Source organism: Camarhynchus parvulus, chromosome 4A (genome assembly GCF_901933205.1).
Source record: "Camarhynchus parvulus chromosome 4A, STF_HiC, whole genome shotgun sequence".
Classification (NCBI taxonomy): Eukaryota; Metazoa; Chordata; class Aves; order Passeriformes; family Thraupidae; genus Camarhynchus; species Camarhynchus parvulus.
This window is the reverse complement of record NC_044600.1, coordinates 19,465,992-19,484,629: the sequence shown is the minus strand read 5'-3', so window position 1 is coordinate 19,484,629 and position 18,638 is coordinate 19,465,992. Positions and strand designations below refer to the sequence as shown.

General features: G+C 54.7%; 1 protein-coding gene across 1 annotated transcript; it reads left to right on the top strand.

Annotated features, from left to right (window-relative positions):
* Positions 1-302: 302 nt before the first annotated feature.
* Positions 303-8,946, top strand: LOC115914755 (chloride intracellular channel protein 2-like). The gene is made up of 6 exons (XM_030967474.1): positions 303-511; positions 4,940-5,049; positions 5,476-5,601; positions 6,599-6,705; positions 7,090-7,271; positions 7,415-8,946. The coding sequence occupies exons 1-6, from the start codon at positions 455-457 to the stop codon at positions 7,574-7,576; spliced, it is 744 nt and encodes a 247-aa protein (XP_030823334.1). The 5' UTR covers positions 303-454; the 3' UTR covers positions 7,577-8,946.
* The last annotated feature ends 9,692 nt before the right edge of the window (positions 8,947-18,638 follow it).

Here is an 18,638-nt window from a genome sequence, read left to right as displayed (position 1 = left end):
AGGGTGGGAGAGTGGCAAAGGGCCAAGACTGGAGCAGCAGGAGGAGCAACAGGCAAGACACTTCCTCTATAAACCCCTGCACCCAGCTGGGAACAGATAGCAGCAGTGCTGTGGACCAGAGTTGCTGGGGATGCCAGCCCACTGCTCGGAGGCACTGGAGGAGCACCTGGGTGGGTGCGATAGACTCTGAATGTGACCAGATAGACCCGTGCTGAGTCACGTCTGAGAGGCCCTGCAGCTTCCTCCCCTTGCTGGCGGGTCCTGGCACACACCCCATTGCTCCTCCCTTCTTCAAAAGGAAGCAAAGTGTGAGCTCCAGCCCTCTGCGGAGTAAGAGCAGCCAAGAGGCCCAAGGCACCAGCCCTCTGAAAGCCTTCCCCCATCAGAGCTCTGCAGGGGACAGATCGACTGACACAACAGCGTGCGGCCAGTGGTCTCTCCTCACACTGCAGGAATGGACAGTCAGCAGCACAACACCCCCAAGGAGCCTGAGATCGAGCTGTTCGTGAAGGTGGGTCTCGGGGGGGGCAGTGACTCTTTGGCTCACCCTCGCCAAGATCCAGCTGGGTGCAGATGTCTTCATGTTCTGTGAGGCTGGAGATGGGTACCGATTTCAGTGTCACTCACCACAAGGGCTGGCTAAATGGTTGCCCAAACAGGGGGACCATGCGTTGGTGTGGGGACTGTGGGGCGTCACACTCAGCAGTCTGAGAGATGCCCTGGTCTTGTGATGGTTGTGCACCCCGGAGAAGTGGCAGCAGCATGATGAAGGCATGGGAACACACATGCTTCTCAAAACCCAGATAAGACAAGCCCCAGCCTGGGAACAGCAAGCAGGAGGGCTGGCAGCAGCCACTTCAGCCTCTTCTGAGGGCAGAGTTATGAAACAAGCATGGCTGGCTTGGGGAATTTGTGTGGCAGTCCACATGTGGGCGAGATGGGGCGGCACCACAGAGGGGTATTGGCTAGAAACAGTTTCTGGTTTTTCCTCTGTTAAGCAATTTTCTGAACCCTTTCCTTGGAATAGTTTAACACTCAAGTTCAAAATATCTGCAGTGGCCATGGGCAGTGCACAAAGAGAGGAGCCAAAGCTGAGGGCCGGTGACTGTGTCTGCCCACAGTGATGCCAGGGGGCCCCAGGACACACTGTCAAGTGACAATGAGAAGGGGGCAATGCCTCTCTGTGCCACCTCATCAAGGTTTTAAGGGTGGTTTCTCTGTAGGCACTTAGGCCCATGGGCTTCATTGCTCTCCTCTTGGGGCAGTTTGGTGCCCAAAAGGTCACAGACACTAGCTTCCTTGGCACAGGCACCCAGCAGTTCTAGGCACTGAATGGTGCCTTCCTTGGGTAGTAGTTAGACATACTTGCTAGAAAGGGTTATCTGAGCCTTCCCAGCAGAGTTCTTCGCCATCCCCTTGCCAAAATTGTAGCCACAGCACTTCTTGATGGACATTGAACTTTGCTGAGCTGGGACAAGTGTATTCTTGGTAAAAGTAATTTGCCTTGAATTCTCTGCTTAACACTTTTCCTTGGGATGGCTGGAAAAGAAAACACATGAGGTGACTGCAATGGCAGCGGCACATTCTAGGGGGTTTCCAGAGGGAAGTGAAACAGAAAACCAGCAGCATCGTCAGGACTTCCCCTGTGCTGTAATTCAGCGCAAAAAAACCATCCTGATTTGTCTGTTCACAGAAAAGTTGATGCTGTGCCTCCCGCTCCCAGCACTCAGGACTCAGTTTTACTTTTAAAGACACAGTGGCTCTAGCTGCTGACAGGAACCTTCCTTTGCCTTCAGCACCTCCCCAGGCTGGGAATGACCCAGACACAGCTGTTGCTGTGACCAGTGGCAGCTGTAAATCATGGGGAAAGCTGGTGCTCCCACAAGCGCCTACTGGTACAGCATGGCATGGCATGGCATGGCATGGCATGGCACCCTGCCTAACTTTCACTTTGGCACACACACTGGAGTTACCATGGTAAGGATGGACAGGTGCAGAGCAAGTCCCACTTTACCCTGAGGTTGGGGCGGGTGGTTTCCAAGGGGCTGGCAGTTTCTCACCCTGCCATGTCCCTGGCAAGAGCATCGTCTTGTTGGCTGGGAGGCTCTCCCTGCCTGGGAGGAAACTCTGCTTTGGAGCTCCACCAGGCATTTAGCTGCTTTCTGGCTCTCGGGGTGGTTGTAGAAGCTGTGGCAGGTCCCATGGGGACTGAATATTTAGCAGTGCCCCAAGCAGGCAAAGCTGTTTCCTCCTCCCACTGCATTTAAGATTGTTTCACCATGCGGAAACCACAGGAACTGTGAAGTAGCTTTGGGGTTTCAATGCCCTATGCAGCCTAGTGATGCCTCAGAAAGTTGGGGCTAAAAGCCTGCAACCCTCCTAGAGATTCTGTGCTAGTCCATGCTGGGTTTCTCTATCATCTGAGGGTACAAGATTGAGGAATGTCAGTCTGTGCCCCCCCCGCCAGTTCCTGCTGCAGCAGGAGGAGCAGCAGAGGCACTTTGGGGAAGGAAGAGAAGAGCAATGACTCCCCCTACTCCATGCTGCTCTGCGGTTGCCAGCGAGGGAGGGCACGTGGCTGCAAGTCTCCTCTGAGGCCTCCTGGATCCCGAGGCTCCCCCCATGGCCAGTGGTTGCCAGCAAGGCCCTTCCAGAGCCTGATGCTACCCCAGCAGTGCCCGGGTGCTGGTGGAGCTCCCCTCCAATTCCTCCAGATAAAGGGTTTGGCTCTGCGCATCCTGGTACGGGCCTGATTCTTTCTCCCTGCAGAGGCCATTTTGATTTTCTTTTCACTCTAGTCCGAAACTCCCCACCACTCTATTTTGAAAAGATAAGGGGGAAGACCAGCCTGACCAACTCAGACTGGAGACTGGAGCTACCAGACAAGCATGGAAAAACCTGAAGCAGGTGATCAGAGTCTATGCCCAGAGCAGCCCAAGAGACAGGCACCCCTCCCCTCACTGACCCCCCAGCCCACCCCACCCCACCACTGTCCCGATGCCCACCAGGGCTGTGTGCTGCCATGGCTCAGCGCAACAGCTCCTGGGGGGACAACAGGACAGATTAAGCCCTCTCATTCCCAGCCTTGTGACAGGCCAGGGAAGTAGAAGAGAGTGCAGCTGGCAGGAAGAGCAGGGTGGAAAGCATTGGTCCTCGTGCTAGGCAGCCACAAAAGCACTTGCTGTGCTGTTGATTCTGGAGATGCTCCAAAGCACGGCCGTAGTTTGGGTCATAGGTGGCAGGGGTGCTGGGGAGGGGGAGCAGAGATGCCTTGTGCTCTTGCCCATAGGCAGCCCTCGAGGCTGTTCTCTGACTCTCCCCTCCAGCTCCTTCAAAGGAAGATTGAGACCCAGTTTCACTCCTTTCCAAAGAAGCCCTATTTGCTATTAATGACACAGGATGTTCCTGAGCTGTAGCCCCTCTGGGAGTATTTGCTATTAATAGACACTGACCAGCCTCATGTGTAGATTTCAGTTTTACTGTTGGGCACACATCCTAGGGAATCAACGTTTCTCAGTTCCCATTTCCTTCCTCAGATTTCATGACATAAAAAATACTTATTAAAAGTAATTTTTGTTCCTCTGGAAGGACTAAAAGGTCTTGGCATGATGGAAAAACAGAACCCCTGCTCCAGCTTACTACCTGGAGTACTGGAAGATTGTTTTGATCCTTTACAGTCCCCCTTAAGGTGAGTTTGATGTCAGTGTCCTCTTCCTGGAGAAGCCGTGCACTCCAGATTCCACAGGTTTTTGGGTGTCGGTGGTGAATTGTAGCACCTACCTCCTGCCCAGGAGAACCAGGCACAGGTCTCTGTCTCTCAGCCATCCTGTCTTATGGTCCCAAAAGAGGTGTGAGCTCTGGAGCCAGGTCCAGCTGCCCACCCTGGGTGTTTTTGCTGCTACTTGACTCTGCCAGATCCTCTTAAATCTCATTGCCCTCCTGCTTAGCCTCAGGACTTCAGCTCACTATCAGATATCAAAGCATAGCGCAGAGCTGCCCACTAAGGCTCATGTCCCACCACACACGGCTCCAGGGGAGTAGCATCCTTCTGTAATAGGGCTGGCATGAGCTGTGCTGCTCCTCTCTGCCAGGGCAGGGTGGCCATGAGCTGGAGCACCACACTTCACATGCAGCTTAGGAACCTGGTAATTCTCTTAAAGAAGCTGAGTTTCCTGTGAGCCATTTTACCTCTTACCACAGCACAACTTCCGTCTCACAGCAGCATCTCAGCCAGTTTTTGTGAACGGGACAACCGGCCGTATCCTCTTACCAAACTCCTCATAAGGTGTTTCAGTTGTTGTTGCAAAGGATATTTTCAGCTGCTACATAGCAAGGAAATGTGCTTCACTGTGCCTGTGTCTGTGCTCATGCAGAGGGGCTGCAAAGGGTTCCTTCAGCAGCTGACAGTTGTCACTGTTTCCTCCCAGTGCTGTGTGGGATGCCAGCACAAATTCTCTTTGGCACAACCCTCCTGTGCCCATCCTGGGGCAGGCTGCTGGGTGGCTCTCAGGCTGAGCACATTGTGCCAGGGTTTGTTAAACACACACAAGATGGGAGGCAGACATGACCAGCACATGAAAACAAATTGCTCTTTTCCTGGCAAACATGAGCTCATTTCCCTTCTTCCACTGTCTCCAGACTGGCGTCCTGGCCAAGTGGACCCTCCCTTCCTCCCCATGCATTAGCAAACACTTTCTCTCCCTGCCTCCTTCTCCACTTCCTTCCAGCTTTATCTCGCATTTCAGGGAAGGCTGTGACCCCTTGCATCCCGAGTATGCTCTTGGTGGCCCTCAGGGCTCTGGCTCAGTGTGGGTCCTACAGCTGAGCCCCCCCGGCATCGGGAGGGGCTCAGTGCAGTGTGCTGAACCCAGTGGCTCTTCAGGTCTGGGCATCCGGTCTGTGAAAGGGTTAAATCTTCATTTTTCTGCTTTCCTGGCAGGCTGGTCTGGATGGAGAAAACATTGGAAACTGCCCCTTCTGCCAGCGCCTCTTCATGGTGCTCTGGCTTAAAGGGGTCAAGTTCAATGTCACCACAGTGGACATGACCAGGTGAGGTGGCACTGAAGCCCTGGGCCAGCAGTGGGGTGAGACATGCCCTGCTCAGCTCTCCCATCAGCACTTCTTCCCCCTGCCTGCTCTGTAGCCTGTGTGTCGCTGCACAGGGACAACCACTGCCCGCAAACTGCCCGCCTCACTCGGGGTGCAAGTGCAGGTCAGCACGGACTTGGGCCACCTGCCGGTGTGCGTGGCCCAGGGACTCCCTGTCCTGCTGGATGTGAGGATGACTTGAAGGCACCACTGGGCAGATCCAGAGGCTGGAGAGCACTTGTCAGCTCCCTGAAGCCAGCAGAGCTGGGAATGTTCCTGGTCCTGTGCTACCTGCTAGCCCCCACCTCTGCCGTGGCCACTTTCCTTGGGGACTGGTGGAGGCAGATGTGCTACAGGCTCTGAGCCAGCTTGTTTTCTCTGCTCCAGGAAACCTGAAGAGTTGAAAGATTTAGCCCCGGGCACCAACCCACCCTTCTTGCTGTTCAACAAGGAGCTGAAAACAGACTTCATCAAGATTGAGGAGTTCCTGGAGCAGACCCTGGGTCCACCCACGTAACTGCAAACTCACCCTTCCCCATTTTGGGGCCTGTCACAGTGTTGTCCAGGGCTTGGCAGATTGGGGAACCGAGGCAGGGTGCCAAGAGGTGCCCCAGGGCAGCCCAGGCAGGCGGATGCCCCCCCAGCCCCTGAGCCTGCTCTGCAGGGCAGGCCCTTTGATGCTGAGGAGCTGGGTCCCTTGGGGAGGTCACGGGGACAACAGGAATGGAAAAGAGTGGGAAGAAATGCACCAGCCATTGCACCCCTGCTCTGGGGGCAGAGGGGAAATATGGGGAGGTCCCTGCAGGGACCCTGGCACTGGTGGGTTTGCCACTGGCTGTGGCAGCTGGTGTTGAGGTAGAGGGGAATGTGAGACCTCGTTGCTTGTTTATGTTCAGTGCCCTCAGCTGAATGAAAGCAAATGCCCTTGCTTGACAGCAGCAATGCAGGTGACCCATAGGGTGCTTGGGGAGGTGGTCTTCCCTGAGCTCACTGGGGAGCCCTCCAAACCAGCCTCCCCCATGCCCTGGGTGGCTGCAGGCCCCCCACTGCTGCAGAGAAGCTCAAATACATTTGTCACCTGCCTCCTTGAATGTGTCTGCCTCACAGCACACCCTGGAGCATGTCAGCAAACAGAAGACAGTTCCTGAGGGAGTCACGGGGAGCTTCTGGCTTCCTGAGACCCCTCTGTGCCAATGCGTGTCCTCTGGGCTGGGTCAGAACTGCCTGAAGGCAGAGCTCTGCCCTGGGGTTCTATTGCCACCAGTGTTCCCAAACTGTGGAGTATCTGCCCTGAGATTGTCTCCTGGCAAACACCCCAGATAGAAGACACAGCTCACAGGGTGGCAGCTGCAGTAATTTACATCATCATGGTTCTCCCACAGACAGATGAACATCCCCTGCATCCTCCAGTACCAGCCCTGGGCTCTGTGGCCCAGGAACTGACATTGCTGTATCCCTGCTCCATCCCAGCTCCATTCCTGCCTGCACTGACATAAATGTCTTTTCCAAGGTATCCACACCTGAGCCCCAAGTACAAGGAGTCCTTTGATGTGGGCAGTGACATCTTTGCCAAGTTCTCAGCATACATCAAGAACCCACGCAAAGAAGCAAATATCAGTAAGGACTGGGGTTGTTGGACTCTTATCAACCACGCTGCAGCACAAGAAATGCTTTTGTCTGCTGGCAAATCCTGCCATGGGGTTAAGGTTCCTGCTACCTGCCTCACCGAAGCCTCCTTGGGAAGTGGAGGGGCAGAGGGGAAGGATTAAGGTAGTTCTCTGCTCCCTCCACAGGGATAACAGCAGAGCATAGGGTGATGCTGCTGTAGTCCCCTAGGAACAGAGACTGGCAAGGGTCAATGCTGTGTCCCGATGGTGTGGCCTTGAGGGCTTTTTCCCTCTCTGCAAAACCTGTGGGAGGCTCAGGCAGCCCAGCACAGCCTAAAGCTTGTCTGGGAATCCAGGGCACACACTCACTACTCTCGGTTTCCCACTCTTCCAGATTTTGAGAAGGCCCTGCTGCGGGAGTTTCAGCGCCTGGATGTTTACCTGAACACTCCTCTCCCAGAGGAGATTGACCAGGATAGCGTGGAGGACATCACTATCTCCAAGAGGAAATTCCTGGATGGAGACCATCTGACTCTGGCTGATTGCAACCTTCTGCCCAAATTGCATATCATCAAGGTAATGCCACTAGCCCCCAGGGCCAGGGTAGGGGGGCACCTGCTCCAAGAGGAGTGGACAGGGAGTCCCCCTGCCAAAGCTAGAGAGTGAGTCTCCCCCAGGTCTTGGAAGTTTCAGCCTCCTCTTCCTTCACTCTCCTCTAGATTGCAGCCAAAAAGTACCGTGACTTCGAGATCCCAGAGGACATGACGGGCGTCTGGCGGTACCTCAACAATGCCTATGCCTGTGATGAGTTCAATCACACCTGTCCTGCAGATGAGGAGATTGAGCACACATATGCCAGCGTTGCTAGGAAGATGACCTAGCCATAGGGAGGCGTGGGGTGGCAGCATTGCCCTGGCTGAGCCCTCCAACTCTGCAGTCCTGACACAACCAAAACCAGTTGATGGAGAGACTGGAGAGGGTTTACAACATCGCTAGCTCCTGCCTTTCAGAAACAGCACCTTGCTTCACAGCCCCTGCCACTGCCTCCTCCTTCTGTGCTGCTGGCTGCAGCCCCTGGGCACCAGCAGTGCTGACCACATGTATACACCGCTCCCATCTGGATGTAGCTGCATCCCTACTCCCCGAAAATGTTTTTCACAGCCTGTGACTATGTGTCATGGGAAAAGCTGAGGACTAACCTTCTGCAGTAGCGCTTTCTCATCAAGAGATGACACCCCCAAATGGCTAGGCCAGCCCGGCCTCCCCATTCCCATCTGTCAGCCCTGTGTTGTCCCAGCCATCCTGTGCTTGTCGTGGGATCCTGGTGCTTCTCCTGGGCTGGAGTTGTTTGTATTTGCCTGTTGCCAACCTGCTCAGCACCTGGGGCTGGCATTTGGACAGCCCTCTCTTCCAAGACATCAGCTCCCTCTGAAGATATGGAAAGGCTTTGCCCTGGCAGCTCATCACATTGAAAATTGTGCTCACTGTTGAGGGCTGTGACATGGGTCTGACTCCCAATAGGACATGGGGGTAGGTGGGTGCTGGGGGTGATGCCTGGTGCAGCAGTGCCAGGACTAGCTATGGGAGGAAACAAAGGGTCAGAGGACCTGCAAAGGGCCTGAGGATGAAGGGCTGAGGATCAGGGCATCCCTCCCATGACTGCCAGCACCCAGAGCCACGTGCTGCGAGCTGCAAGGTCCTGCGTGGCTGCTCCCAGCTCAGAAGTCTTTGTGCCTCGCCAAACCCTGCAGAGGGTGCAGCCATGCTCTAGCTCCATAGTCCCTAGTTCCCACCAACACTTCTGGCACCTGAGGCTGGGAGCAGCCACAGGGTAGGGCACACGTTTAGTTTCCACCCTGGAAAGCCCAGGAGAACAGACAGCAGCTGTTTGGCAAAATGCTGTGTCTGTGGAAAGGTGTGGGCAGTGCCCCTTGGCTCAGCTTGCCTTCACATCCTGTGTTGCTGACATGAGGCATCAAAGCTACTCTGCACAGCCATGACATCCTATGTTCCCCCTCTGACACTTCAAGCTTCCCCAGGACTCCCACCGGACCTTGAGAATTCAGCCAGCCCTCCCTAACCAGCCCCAGGCAAATGGATACTGTACAGTGGGCATGGTGGGTTCTGTGGGAACTGAAGAAGCGAGCAGAGCCTCCTCAGCCCTCACTGCCACTTTCCTCTTTGCACTAAAGGTGTGTCCTTGTGAGGTCTGCCTCAGATAGTGCTGGGTTTGGGGACTGGGTTTGTTACCAATGGGTTTTGGTTTGTTGTTTTTTATAAACTAAGAATAGCAATAAAATATATTTTAATATGCCTTTCTGGTGTGCTGTCAGCCAGGCACGAAAGCTGCTGGCATAGAGGGTGCTGTGCAGTGGCGGGGGCTTTCCTGCAGTGGAAACTCCTCTGAGATTTAGCAGAAGTGAAGCTGTAGCGCAGACTCTGCTGGCCTGGATCACTGGCTCAGAGTCAGCCCAATGTGTCTTGGTGCACGGGGCTGTTCCTCCCTGGGGGCAGACTTGGCACTTCTCCTTGCTGACCAGCACAAGGTCTGGCTTTTCAGAAGCTCTGCTCTTCACTGTGGTGTGTTGTGTCAGTGGGAAGTGCTGTGGAAGGCTGGGCAGGTTAACCCTTGCTCCAGTGGGGTTTGGAGGTTGATCAGAAGAGAACATAAGGCCAAGGTTTGGACAAAACACATGGATCCATGCTTTTGCATGATCTTCCTTCCTGAGGGTTACCACGTGTCTTCTGCTCCTTTCACATCTCATGGCAGCAAGAGGGCAGTGACAAAGCCTTTGGGCATCTGGGCATCCCAAGTTGATTCTCAGCGCATGCTGCGGTCCCTGCAGACAGGACTCAGCCAGTGACAAGGCTTATCCTCTGCTGCCGAGAGCTTCCTTGCTGGAGAAGTATTGGACCTTGCTGGCATTCGGAGGAGCCTCTCCTCTTCATCCCAGGAGCTGGCCGTGCAGTTCCTCCTTCTGGAGGATATGTCTGTGAGCTCCAGGTGGCTGATGTAATCCTAGACTCCTTGGCTGGGGTCGTCAGGGGACACTGCTGGGGTGGATACCCCTGCAGACTGGAGAGATCAGTCTGGGCTTCACAGCAACAGCAAAGTGGCACAATTCAGAGAAAGTGCTTTGGTCTGGGGAGTTTTGGAGAGGGAAATACTCATCCTTGCTCTCTGGAAAAAAGGCAGGCAGTGATGGAGGCTGGTCCTCCAATGTCCCAAAACACCATCCATGAGACAGGGTCATGAAAGACGGCTTTTCTGAGAGAACAGCACTGAGGTGGTGCACACTCTTCCCAAAGCTGCAGGTACAGAGGCAGCCCCCAGCCACTGGCTGTGTCAGCTGGGACCTGGCCCAGTTCTCCTGTGTTGAGGTTTTTCCAGTTCCCATTAGAGATCTTGGTTTTTTCCCCTGACTTCAGTTTCAAATTACCATGCTATCAGCCAACTGGAAATGCTTCTAATTACTTCTCTTCCCCTGGAAGGCTTTAATTCAGAGAAATCCAGCTAGAATGACCTCAACCAGGCCCTTCTTGTTGTGACTGCAGCTCATGCCCTACCTCACTGAGCACGTTTCCTGAGGGCAGTGGGGAAGTGACTGACAGGCAGAAGAACATTTTAAACTTTCAAGAGCTTAAAATCCTGAGGTGTTATTCATGGAGGAGAGGAGACAGGGCAACTTGTTCTGTGTCTTTCCCTACCTGCACCGAGGCTGGAGCTCAGACAGGTTGAACAGTGCTTGCTTCATAGGTGCCACATGGAAAGTCCCTCTGAAGTCTTGGCATGAGATCCCCGTTTCTCAGTCTATTGTGTCCTCTCATCTTATGGGGTTGGACATCACACTGGGACTTTCTTGAGGAAGACGGGACAGGATGATGACCAGCCTGAGCCTCTATTATTTAATCATGAGGCTGACTGTGACCCTGCTGAGCACAAAACAGAGGCTCTCATTTCTCATGGAGTAGTTGAAGGTGCATTATCCAGAGGTCATTGGTTACCTCTATTTGCCACTTGCCATCTGTCAGGCATGGATACAACTGGAAAAAAGCTGAGATTAAGCTATCATCCATTTCAAGTGGGCGTGCCACCAGCTGGGACTTTTCTCCTAACATAAATCTTTATCTAGCCTGTTTTCCATCCTCTGGAAAATAGAGGATGGAAAAAATCAGAATCCTGCCAGGTTTCATGTCACAGAATGAAAAATCCTGGAGACAGGCTCATGCCATTTGCTGTGGTGCCATGAGGAGGAAGCACACAACCCCCCCCCAAACTCAGAGTGCATCATGAGCCAATATGCACCCAACTCAGAGGGCAGCTTGCTGGTCCTGTCTGTCACCAGGAACATGAATGATCCTAGGGGACAGAGAGCTACTGGAGCCGTGCCAGGAAGTGAGAAAGTGTTAAGCTGAGCTGCCGTTCCCATAGGCTGCAGGACCAGAAATCCCCTATCCCTGTGCATCTGAAGGATGGGAAACACAGGAACTGGCCCTGTGTCACAAACCCTAAGAAGAGCAGTGGTGAGTGGTGAGGACAAGACAGGGGAGGTTGGCCTGCAGAGTAAGGGGACTTGGTGACCAAGCTAGATGGTATATGAATCTGTCAGGTGCCCTGGGCACCTTCTGAGTGCAGACACTTGCCACGCATGCCCAGGTGAGGGCACACCCAGACCAGCACATGAAGTAGGATCAATTTTGCTCTACAGTCTCCTGGGGTGACCTGAACACCCCAACCACCCTGCTTGGGTCCCAATCCACTGAATTGCAGGAAAGCTCCTGCATGGAGAGAAACAACACCGGTCTGAGCAACCAAATTCACTTCTCTGCAGCCTGTCAGCTCTGCACCCCTCTTCATGCATATCCTCTAAACACACCACACTCAGGCTCCAGCCTTTGGGGCTCTCACAGTCCCCACCCACATCCTGCTCAGCTTCCCAACCAAGGCAAGCAGCTCAGACCGCTGAGAGGGAGGTGCAGCAGGAGTCAGTGGTCTGGGTGTTGCAGCTCAGACCTGTACACCCACAAAGTCTTTTGGGGCTGAAGGATGGGGTCCGGCTGTGATGCTGCTGCTCTGTGCTGTTTCAGGGACCTACCTGGAGCTACAGACCCATCACAAAGGCAACTTGCACAGGGAGGCTGAGTGACAGGGCCTTAGTGAGGTCCCAGGTCTTTGCCATATACACAGATGCGCTGGACAGCACTTGAGGTGGCTGTGAGGATTTGGGGTGGCTCTGGGCTGTCCCAGAGAAGTGGCAGGGCAGCTGCAGTGACAGGCAGGAGAGAAAGCAGACAGAGCAGAGTGGGCACAGGGTCAGAGCAGACCCTGCTGTTTGCAGCTCTGCCTCCCATGGTTTTCAAAGGGTAATGGTCCTGGGTACTGCCAGCCCACAAAATATAAAAGCTTGATTTTCCCCCATCATTTCAGAGCCACCACATCTCTCATGGCTGTCAGGTACAATGGTTCCCACTCAGTGACTGTGAAAGCCCCATTAGCCCCCCAAAGAGCAATTTTCCAGTGTACACCATTTTCATAGGCTGGCAGCTCTGCTCTCTGAGAATTAGTAATAAGAAATACGCTCTTGCACAGTCCTAAACCCACTGTTTCTAATAAAGAGCTGTTTGCAGCAGCATCTCTCTTGTTGCTTTGATCTGCCACCAGCAGAATGTGAAAGCACCACAGAGAGAAGGAAGGAACAGGGGATGGATGGTGGTGAGTCAGAGCTTTCACCAGCCCCCGCAGCCGTACCTGCAGGCACAGTGCTGTGCTGTGGGCCTGAGGCCAGCTCCAGAGATGGCATCTGACCTCCATAACAACAGTGCTGTAGGGGGCGCTGGGTCAGCCCTTTCCAGGCTGCGGAGGGAGCATGGAATGCTGAGGGAGGACCCTGCTGTATGCAGGTGACTGAGGCTGCAGTGGTGATGGAGGGACTGCTCTGGGGTCCTGTGCAGACCTGCCTGGGGCTGATGTCTTGCCCGGGGCTGGGGGCTTACTCCTGACCCATGTCCATCCTCCAGCACAGTCCAGTCCTGTTCAGCACATAACAATCTGGCAGGTAGACCAAAGTGGGATCTAATTCAGACACTCCACCCAGGCCCCACACTGCACATAGTGGTGACAGGTCTCTCCTGGGACATGCTGGGACCTCACCCCACAGCGAATGTTGCACTTTCTCTCGGTGATTCTGCAGAAACCCACATGCCACTCGCACCTCTGAGGCAAAGCAGAAACCCCCTCTTGCATCCACTTGGAAACTTCAGCTGCTGATGGCATCTTGAAATGTCACAACCTTTCTGTCTTTTTCCACTCGCCATGAACAACTCTTTTATATGAGTGGGAACATTCCAGCTGTCCAACAACCCCTGGGCCAGGGCAAGCCCCTGCTGCCAGTGAGTGACTGCCTAAATCATCCATGGGGACCCCAGCACCCTTGTCCAGCCACAGAGCTGGTCCCCTTCAGACTTGCAGAGGCCTGGCCAGCTGTGATCAGAGCACCGGTCGTGCCCCAGTGCAAGCCCAGCTCCCACAGCACAGCAGCTGTAGGAGCCAGTCTGGTCCCATTGCACTGGTCCAATGTCCTGGCAAACCAACACAGGACGGGGCTGGAGCAACATGATGTACACTGCTGGGTCTGGACAAGCTCCTGCTTCGGATGTGGCTCCTGCCACGAGCCTGTGGCACAAACAGCAGCTCTGACTGATGGTCCTGCTAAGAGGTGCCTTGCCTGGGACCGTGCAGTGACCTTCCAGAGTAGCGTGGGGTTGGAGGCCCTGTGGGCTATGGGGATGAGGCAATTGATCAAACAGGGCTGCAGGGCTTCACCACCATGACCTTGAGGCAGATCAGAGACTGTGAGGGACAAAGGAGATGGCAACTGGGCACCAACTTCATAGGTAGAAAAAAGCATATGGGTAATACATGTGTTCCTCAAGCAACTCTCGGGACTGTATCTTTCCTTTTTTTTTTTTTTCTTGTGTGTGTGTGTGTTAATTCAGCTCAATTTCTTCAATAAATGACATGTCCTCACATTGACTGTGAGATTGACCTGGGCCAGATGCCAGACACAGCCCAAAACTGCTCTATCACTCTCCCTACAAGGTCCCAATCCCCTTTAGCAAACCTGTTTCAGCTTGGTCTCCTCTCTCCATGGGGCCACAGGTCTTGCCTGCCAGGAGTTTGCTCCAGTCATGACCTTCCCATAGAGTCATGGCCTCCTTTGGGCATCTGGTATGCGATCCTCCCTAAACTGCACGTGGATCACTGCTCCCCCATGGACCCTTGTGGGCTACAGGGGCCAGCCTGCAGTACGAGGCAGGGATGGAACATGGCTGGGGTGTCAGGAGTGACAGGGTTGGAACATGGCCCTGCACAGCCCCAAAGGCTCCCTAAGACTGGCAGCACTGTACCTCCATCCCCTCCATCAGCTGCCTGGACACTAGACACCAGTTTCTCACCTGTTCCCAGATCCAGAGGAATTTTGTGAGTCCAAGAGCCTGGATTTGTCACTGCATTTTGACTCCACTGATTCCAGCTTGTGGCACAGCACAAGGAGGCTTCCCCGGGCCTCTGTAGCTTCAGGCAAAGCCTCAAAACACATCCCGGAGGGGAGAACCGCAGGGAGGGGCTTCTCAGCCATAAATCACCCCAGTGCTAGCAGCAGGAGTAATAATGTATCCCATGGTGCTAAAAACCAGTCTTTTCCCACAGGAGAGCAGGACGGAGATTGTGGGTGCAATTTTCTGCCTGGAAAACCCCAAGTTTACCCCGTGCCTTTCCTGACTGCTGCACAGGGAAGGGTCGTGCTGGGTCTTTAACACAGAAACAATGAATAGAGAAGCCAGTTTTCTAGAATAAATTAGTGATATTTAAAAACAACTCCAGCACAGAATCAACATTTCCACAGAAGTAAAAATCCCAACATTTTTTTTCATTAAAGAGCTTTACAAATATATATGTGTATATGAATGTTACTTTAGTATAGATACGGTGCCATACATGCACACATACAGACAGATCTCTAGATAAGAGTTTTGGGGGTTCAGCGTTGGTCCATGCTCCTTATGCTGTGTCTCAAGAGCACCAAATCCCCAGAGGAAAGCTCTGGATCCCGCCCTTCCGTGGTGGATCCTCGGCGGCCGCGCCCGGAGCGTGCCTGTGCCTGCCCTTGGAGCCTGCCCCGGTCCCACCCGCAGCCCTGACCCAGCAGGTTGGGACAGACAGACAGACAGCCGTCCCGGGGAGCTCGGGGAGGCGCCCTGGGCTCTGCTGGGCGCTGGAGGCTTCCCCGCTCGCTAAGGCTCGCTGTCCGCTGGGGCCCGGGGCTCGTAGCCGGAGAAGGGAGCTGCCCGCAGGACGCTGCGGGACGAGGGGGGCAGCCGGCACAGACACGGTTCTGCCTGCTCCGGGGAGCCTCGCTGCACGGTGCTGTCGCCTTGTTCTGGGTCAGTCCCGCCGCCACGCAGGGGATGGGGAGCACAGAGGCGCTGCCCTCCCTCTGTCTCCACGCTGGGCAGGAGCCTCACGGAGCTCAGCCGGATCCAGTGCCCAGCTGTGCCCAGACTCTCCTGCAGGTACTCCTGGCTGCAGCTTCTGCTTGGCACGGGCAGAGGAAGGTGGCTGTCTGCTCCCAGAACTGGGCACTGGCATTTAGAATAAAGCTGGAGGTGCAGGGGGAGCCATATTTTAGGTATCTGGCTGTCCCTGTCACCTATGTAGCTGTGTCCAGCCAGTTCCATTAGCACCAGCTGCTCTGGCAAATCATCCCCATCACCTGCCTCCTCATCCTTCTCCAGCTGTGAGGGGACCTGAGAACCTAAGGCATGCCCCAGCTGACTGTGGGCACAGGATGGGTCCCTTCCCTCAGCACAGTTTGGGCCAAACCCATTGGCACAGTAGCCACTCACATCCTGGACAAGGCCTTGCAGGAGCCGTGGGACCGTGGCTGATGCCTGCACAGCTGTGGATGGCCCATGGGAGGGGAGCACAGTCTGCAGGAGCAGGGCCAGTGGGTCCTCCTCAAGCTGGAGTGGAGGCACCTGCCTGGCCACGCTCAGCTCACTGTTCTGGAGAGCCTGCAAAAACAAAAGCAGTGACATGGTCAGCCTCAGCTGGCTAAAGCCCTGCCAGCTAAGGGGTTGTGAGAAACTATGCTGAACACCAAGGGCTCCACTGCCTGAGATCCCATACTCTGCTGTGACTCATGGCTGGCCAATGCCCTCCACCAGCACCTTCTTCTTGGGGGACAGCGGTTCAGATGGCAGGGGAGGCACCTGGGTACTAAAATGGGCTTGGTGATGTGAGAGTTGGAGGAAAGGAGGTGCTGAACCTTTGCAAATGCAGGGAACCCTGGCTTGGCTATGGCTACACACAAGGTGGAAGTTGGAGGAGGATCATCACTCACCAGTGCTTTTGGGAGGCACATCTCTGGAGGATTGGGAAAGACATGCAGCTCCATGAAGCAGATCCCGGCCACACTTAGCAGCAGCAGCAGGAAGAAGGCACTCAGCACAGCAAGGACCAATGTAAAGCCTGCCAGGAAATCACAGCAGGCTGAGGGGTCACTCAAATACATCCCTCCCACCCCACTCTCTGTTAGTGTTTCCCATCCATGTCACGCTGGGATGTTTCGGGAGGCAAGCCCAAGGCAGATGACAAGAAAGCATCACCATGAGAGGTCCCCACTGGGCAGCACTGGGCCACAACCTGGACCACAGCGGCTGGGGGTGAGGTATTCACACCTCCACACAAGTTTGTGCTGTGAGCAGGATCTGAGATGCAACCGTGCCAGCTGAGTTGGTGAGAGTCGTCCCACCTGAAGGGGTTGCTGGGGTCACCAGGCACTGCTCAGCCTCCTGGCTCCGCTCCCTGGCAATGTCTGCAGCCACCGTCCGGACACAGTACTGTGTGCTGGGTTTCAGGTGCCCAAAGGTGCAAGGCATTTCCTCACTGCTCTGTTTGCAGGGCACCTGAAAGCAGATGGAACAGGCGGCCACAGAAGCTGGAGGTGGGGTTTGGGCATGGCTCCGCTGCTCTGTGCAGCCTCAACATCCCACTTGCCCCATGGTCCCTCCTCCTAGGCATCTCCAACACTCAGTTCTTTGCCCCAGGAGGTGTTCAGGTCCCAGAGCATCTCCTGAAACACCTGTGGCATCACTTTTCATCTGAACAGAACCAGTCCAGTTCTTCTTACCCAGGGGAGGGAAGTGGTCTCCTGCCTTGCTGAGGTGGGAGCCCCAGACTGGGGGTGCACAGCACCTCACACCTGCATGTGCAGCCAGGTGTGGGCAGGGCTGCAGCACAGGCACCCCCACACCACTGCAACCTGAGATGGTGGCTTTGCTGCACCAGGAAAGCTTGTGCAAGCCCTGCACCTCTGGGCCCTGCCCAGCTAGCACACATACCTGCTGGACAAGCAGGTCCCCCTCGTACAGGTGCAGCCAGTACCACAGCTTCAGCAGCACTCGGTTGACTGGCTTGTAGGAACCAGTCCTTCTCTGGTAGGGAGTGGGTGGTGTGATGATGTTTACGCTGAGGATTTGGTCCTGGAGCAGCCAGGACAGCTTGGGGGGGCCAACAATTGCTGTAGGGAAGGGGAAAAAAATCAAAAATTAAGCCCTTCAAAGGAAGGCAGACATCTTGTTTCTCTAGAAATTATATTTTTCTGTCTGACATTCCCCTCTCAGAGCACAGAAGCTCCTCGGGTCTTTCCTGATGGCACTTTGTACTCTGAAACCAGCTCTAGGAATGGCAGCCACCACATCTTCATGACAGCTAGCACTGCTCCTGCCTCCTCTTCACACCAACAGACCTGTGGCACCTCCGTCTCCTTCTGCTGAGACCTTCACCCCTGGGCCATCCACCAGGGTCTGGAGACCCCACTGCCAAGGCCAGCAATCACTTCCTAGCTGAATGCACCCACTTCCATGCCAGTTGGATGCAGAGGGAATGAACAAGGGAACACAAATCACCAGCATAGAATCCATTTATCTTACACATTCTGTTTATTGCAACAACCCCTCTGATGGAGGTCAGAGGAGGGTCCTGAAAATTTTCTAGCTCCAGAAGACTGCTAGGTTTTTTGGACAGAACAGCCAGTCTGACGAAAAGAGGCACATTCCCACACCAGGCAAACACAATTGTCAGGATGAAAGGATCACCAGAGGGTCTGCCCGTGCTTCATCCCAGACCATGACAGGGGAAGATGATGAGCCTTTCAAAAGCCAAGCCTGGAGCCATATCCTCTTTCCTGCCCCATCTCGCTGCATTCCCCAGAGACCCAAATTCTCGGTGCCTTGCTGGCCTGGGGGCCTCCTACCAATCACCTCACTGTGTCTCCTCTGTCCTTTTGCTCTTCACCCAGCTATCTTCCAGCAGCTCTACCTCATCCCTTTCCTCTGGTTAGGGCTCTTGACTCTTTTCCCTCCAGTATCCTAATATGCTTTCCCACTGTATCCCATCAGATCTCTCCAAGGTCCCCTCTCCCCATCAGCCCCCCAGGAAGAGCCCAACTGGAGAAGGTCCCCAGTCCTTACTGTCTCTGTACAGCTGCAGCTCGCTGGAAATGGCCCACTCGGACTGCTCACCTTCGGCCACCACTCTCACCCGTGCCCAGTAGATATCATGAATCCTGTCAAAATACAGCTCACACACACAGGAGTTTCTGCTGGTCCCCCCATAGGCACCTGCCTTGGTCCAGTTTGAGGTTCTGCCCAGGGAGAAAGCACAGGGATAGCTTCTTTTCAGCATCCTCCCAGCTCAAAGGGAGGGCTGCCGAGCCACTGCCATCCTGCCTGGGTGGAAAGCGTAGGAAAGCCCAGGCATCGGCCAACAGCATCCCCGGGATGTGTGAGGAAGGGCGTCACCAGCAAGTTGACTCCCTCCTGGCGACAGATGGCATCTGGCACTGTGCCCTGACCTGTGCTCTCCGCAATGAAAAACCACAC

Bases quoted from the DNA above. Each gene is read 5' to 3' on its own strand.
- LOC115914755 (XM_030967474.1), top strand. From the start codon at position 455: ATGGACAGTCAGCAGCACAACACCCCCAAGGAGCCTGAGATCGAGCTG. The intron at 512-4,939 runs GTGGGTCTCGGG...CTTTCCTGGCAG, and splicing joins AGATCGAGCTGTTCGTGAAG to GCTGGTCTGGATGGAGAAAA. The intron at 6,706-7,089 runs GTAAGGACTGGG...CCACTCTTCCAG, and splicing joins ACGCAAAGAAGCAAATATCA to ATTTTGAGAAGGCCCTGCTG.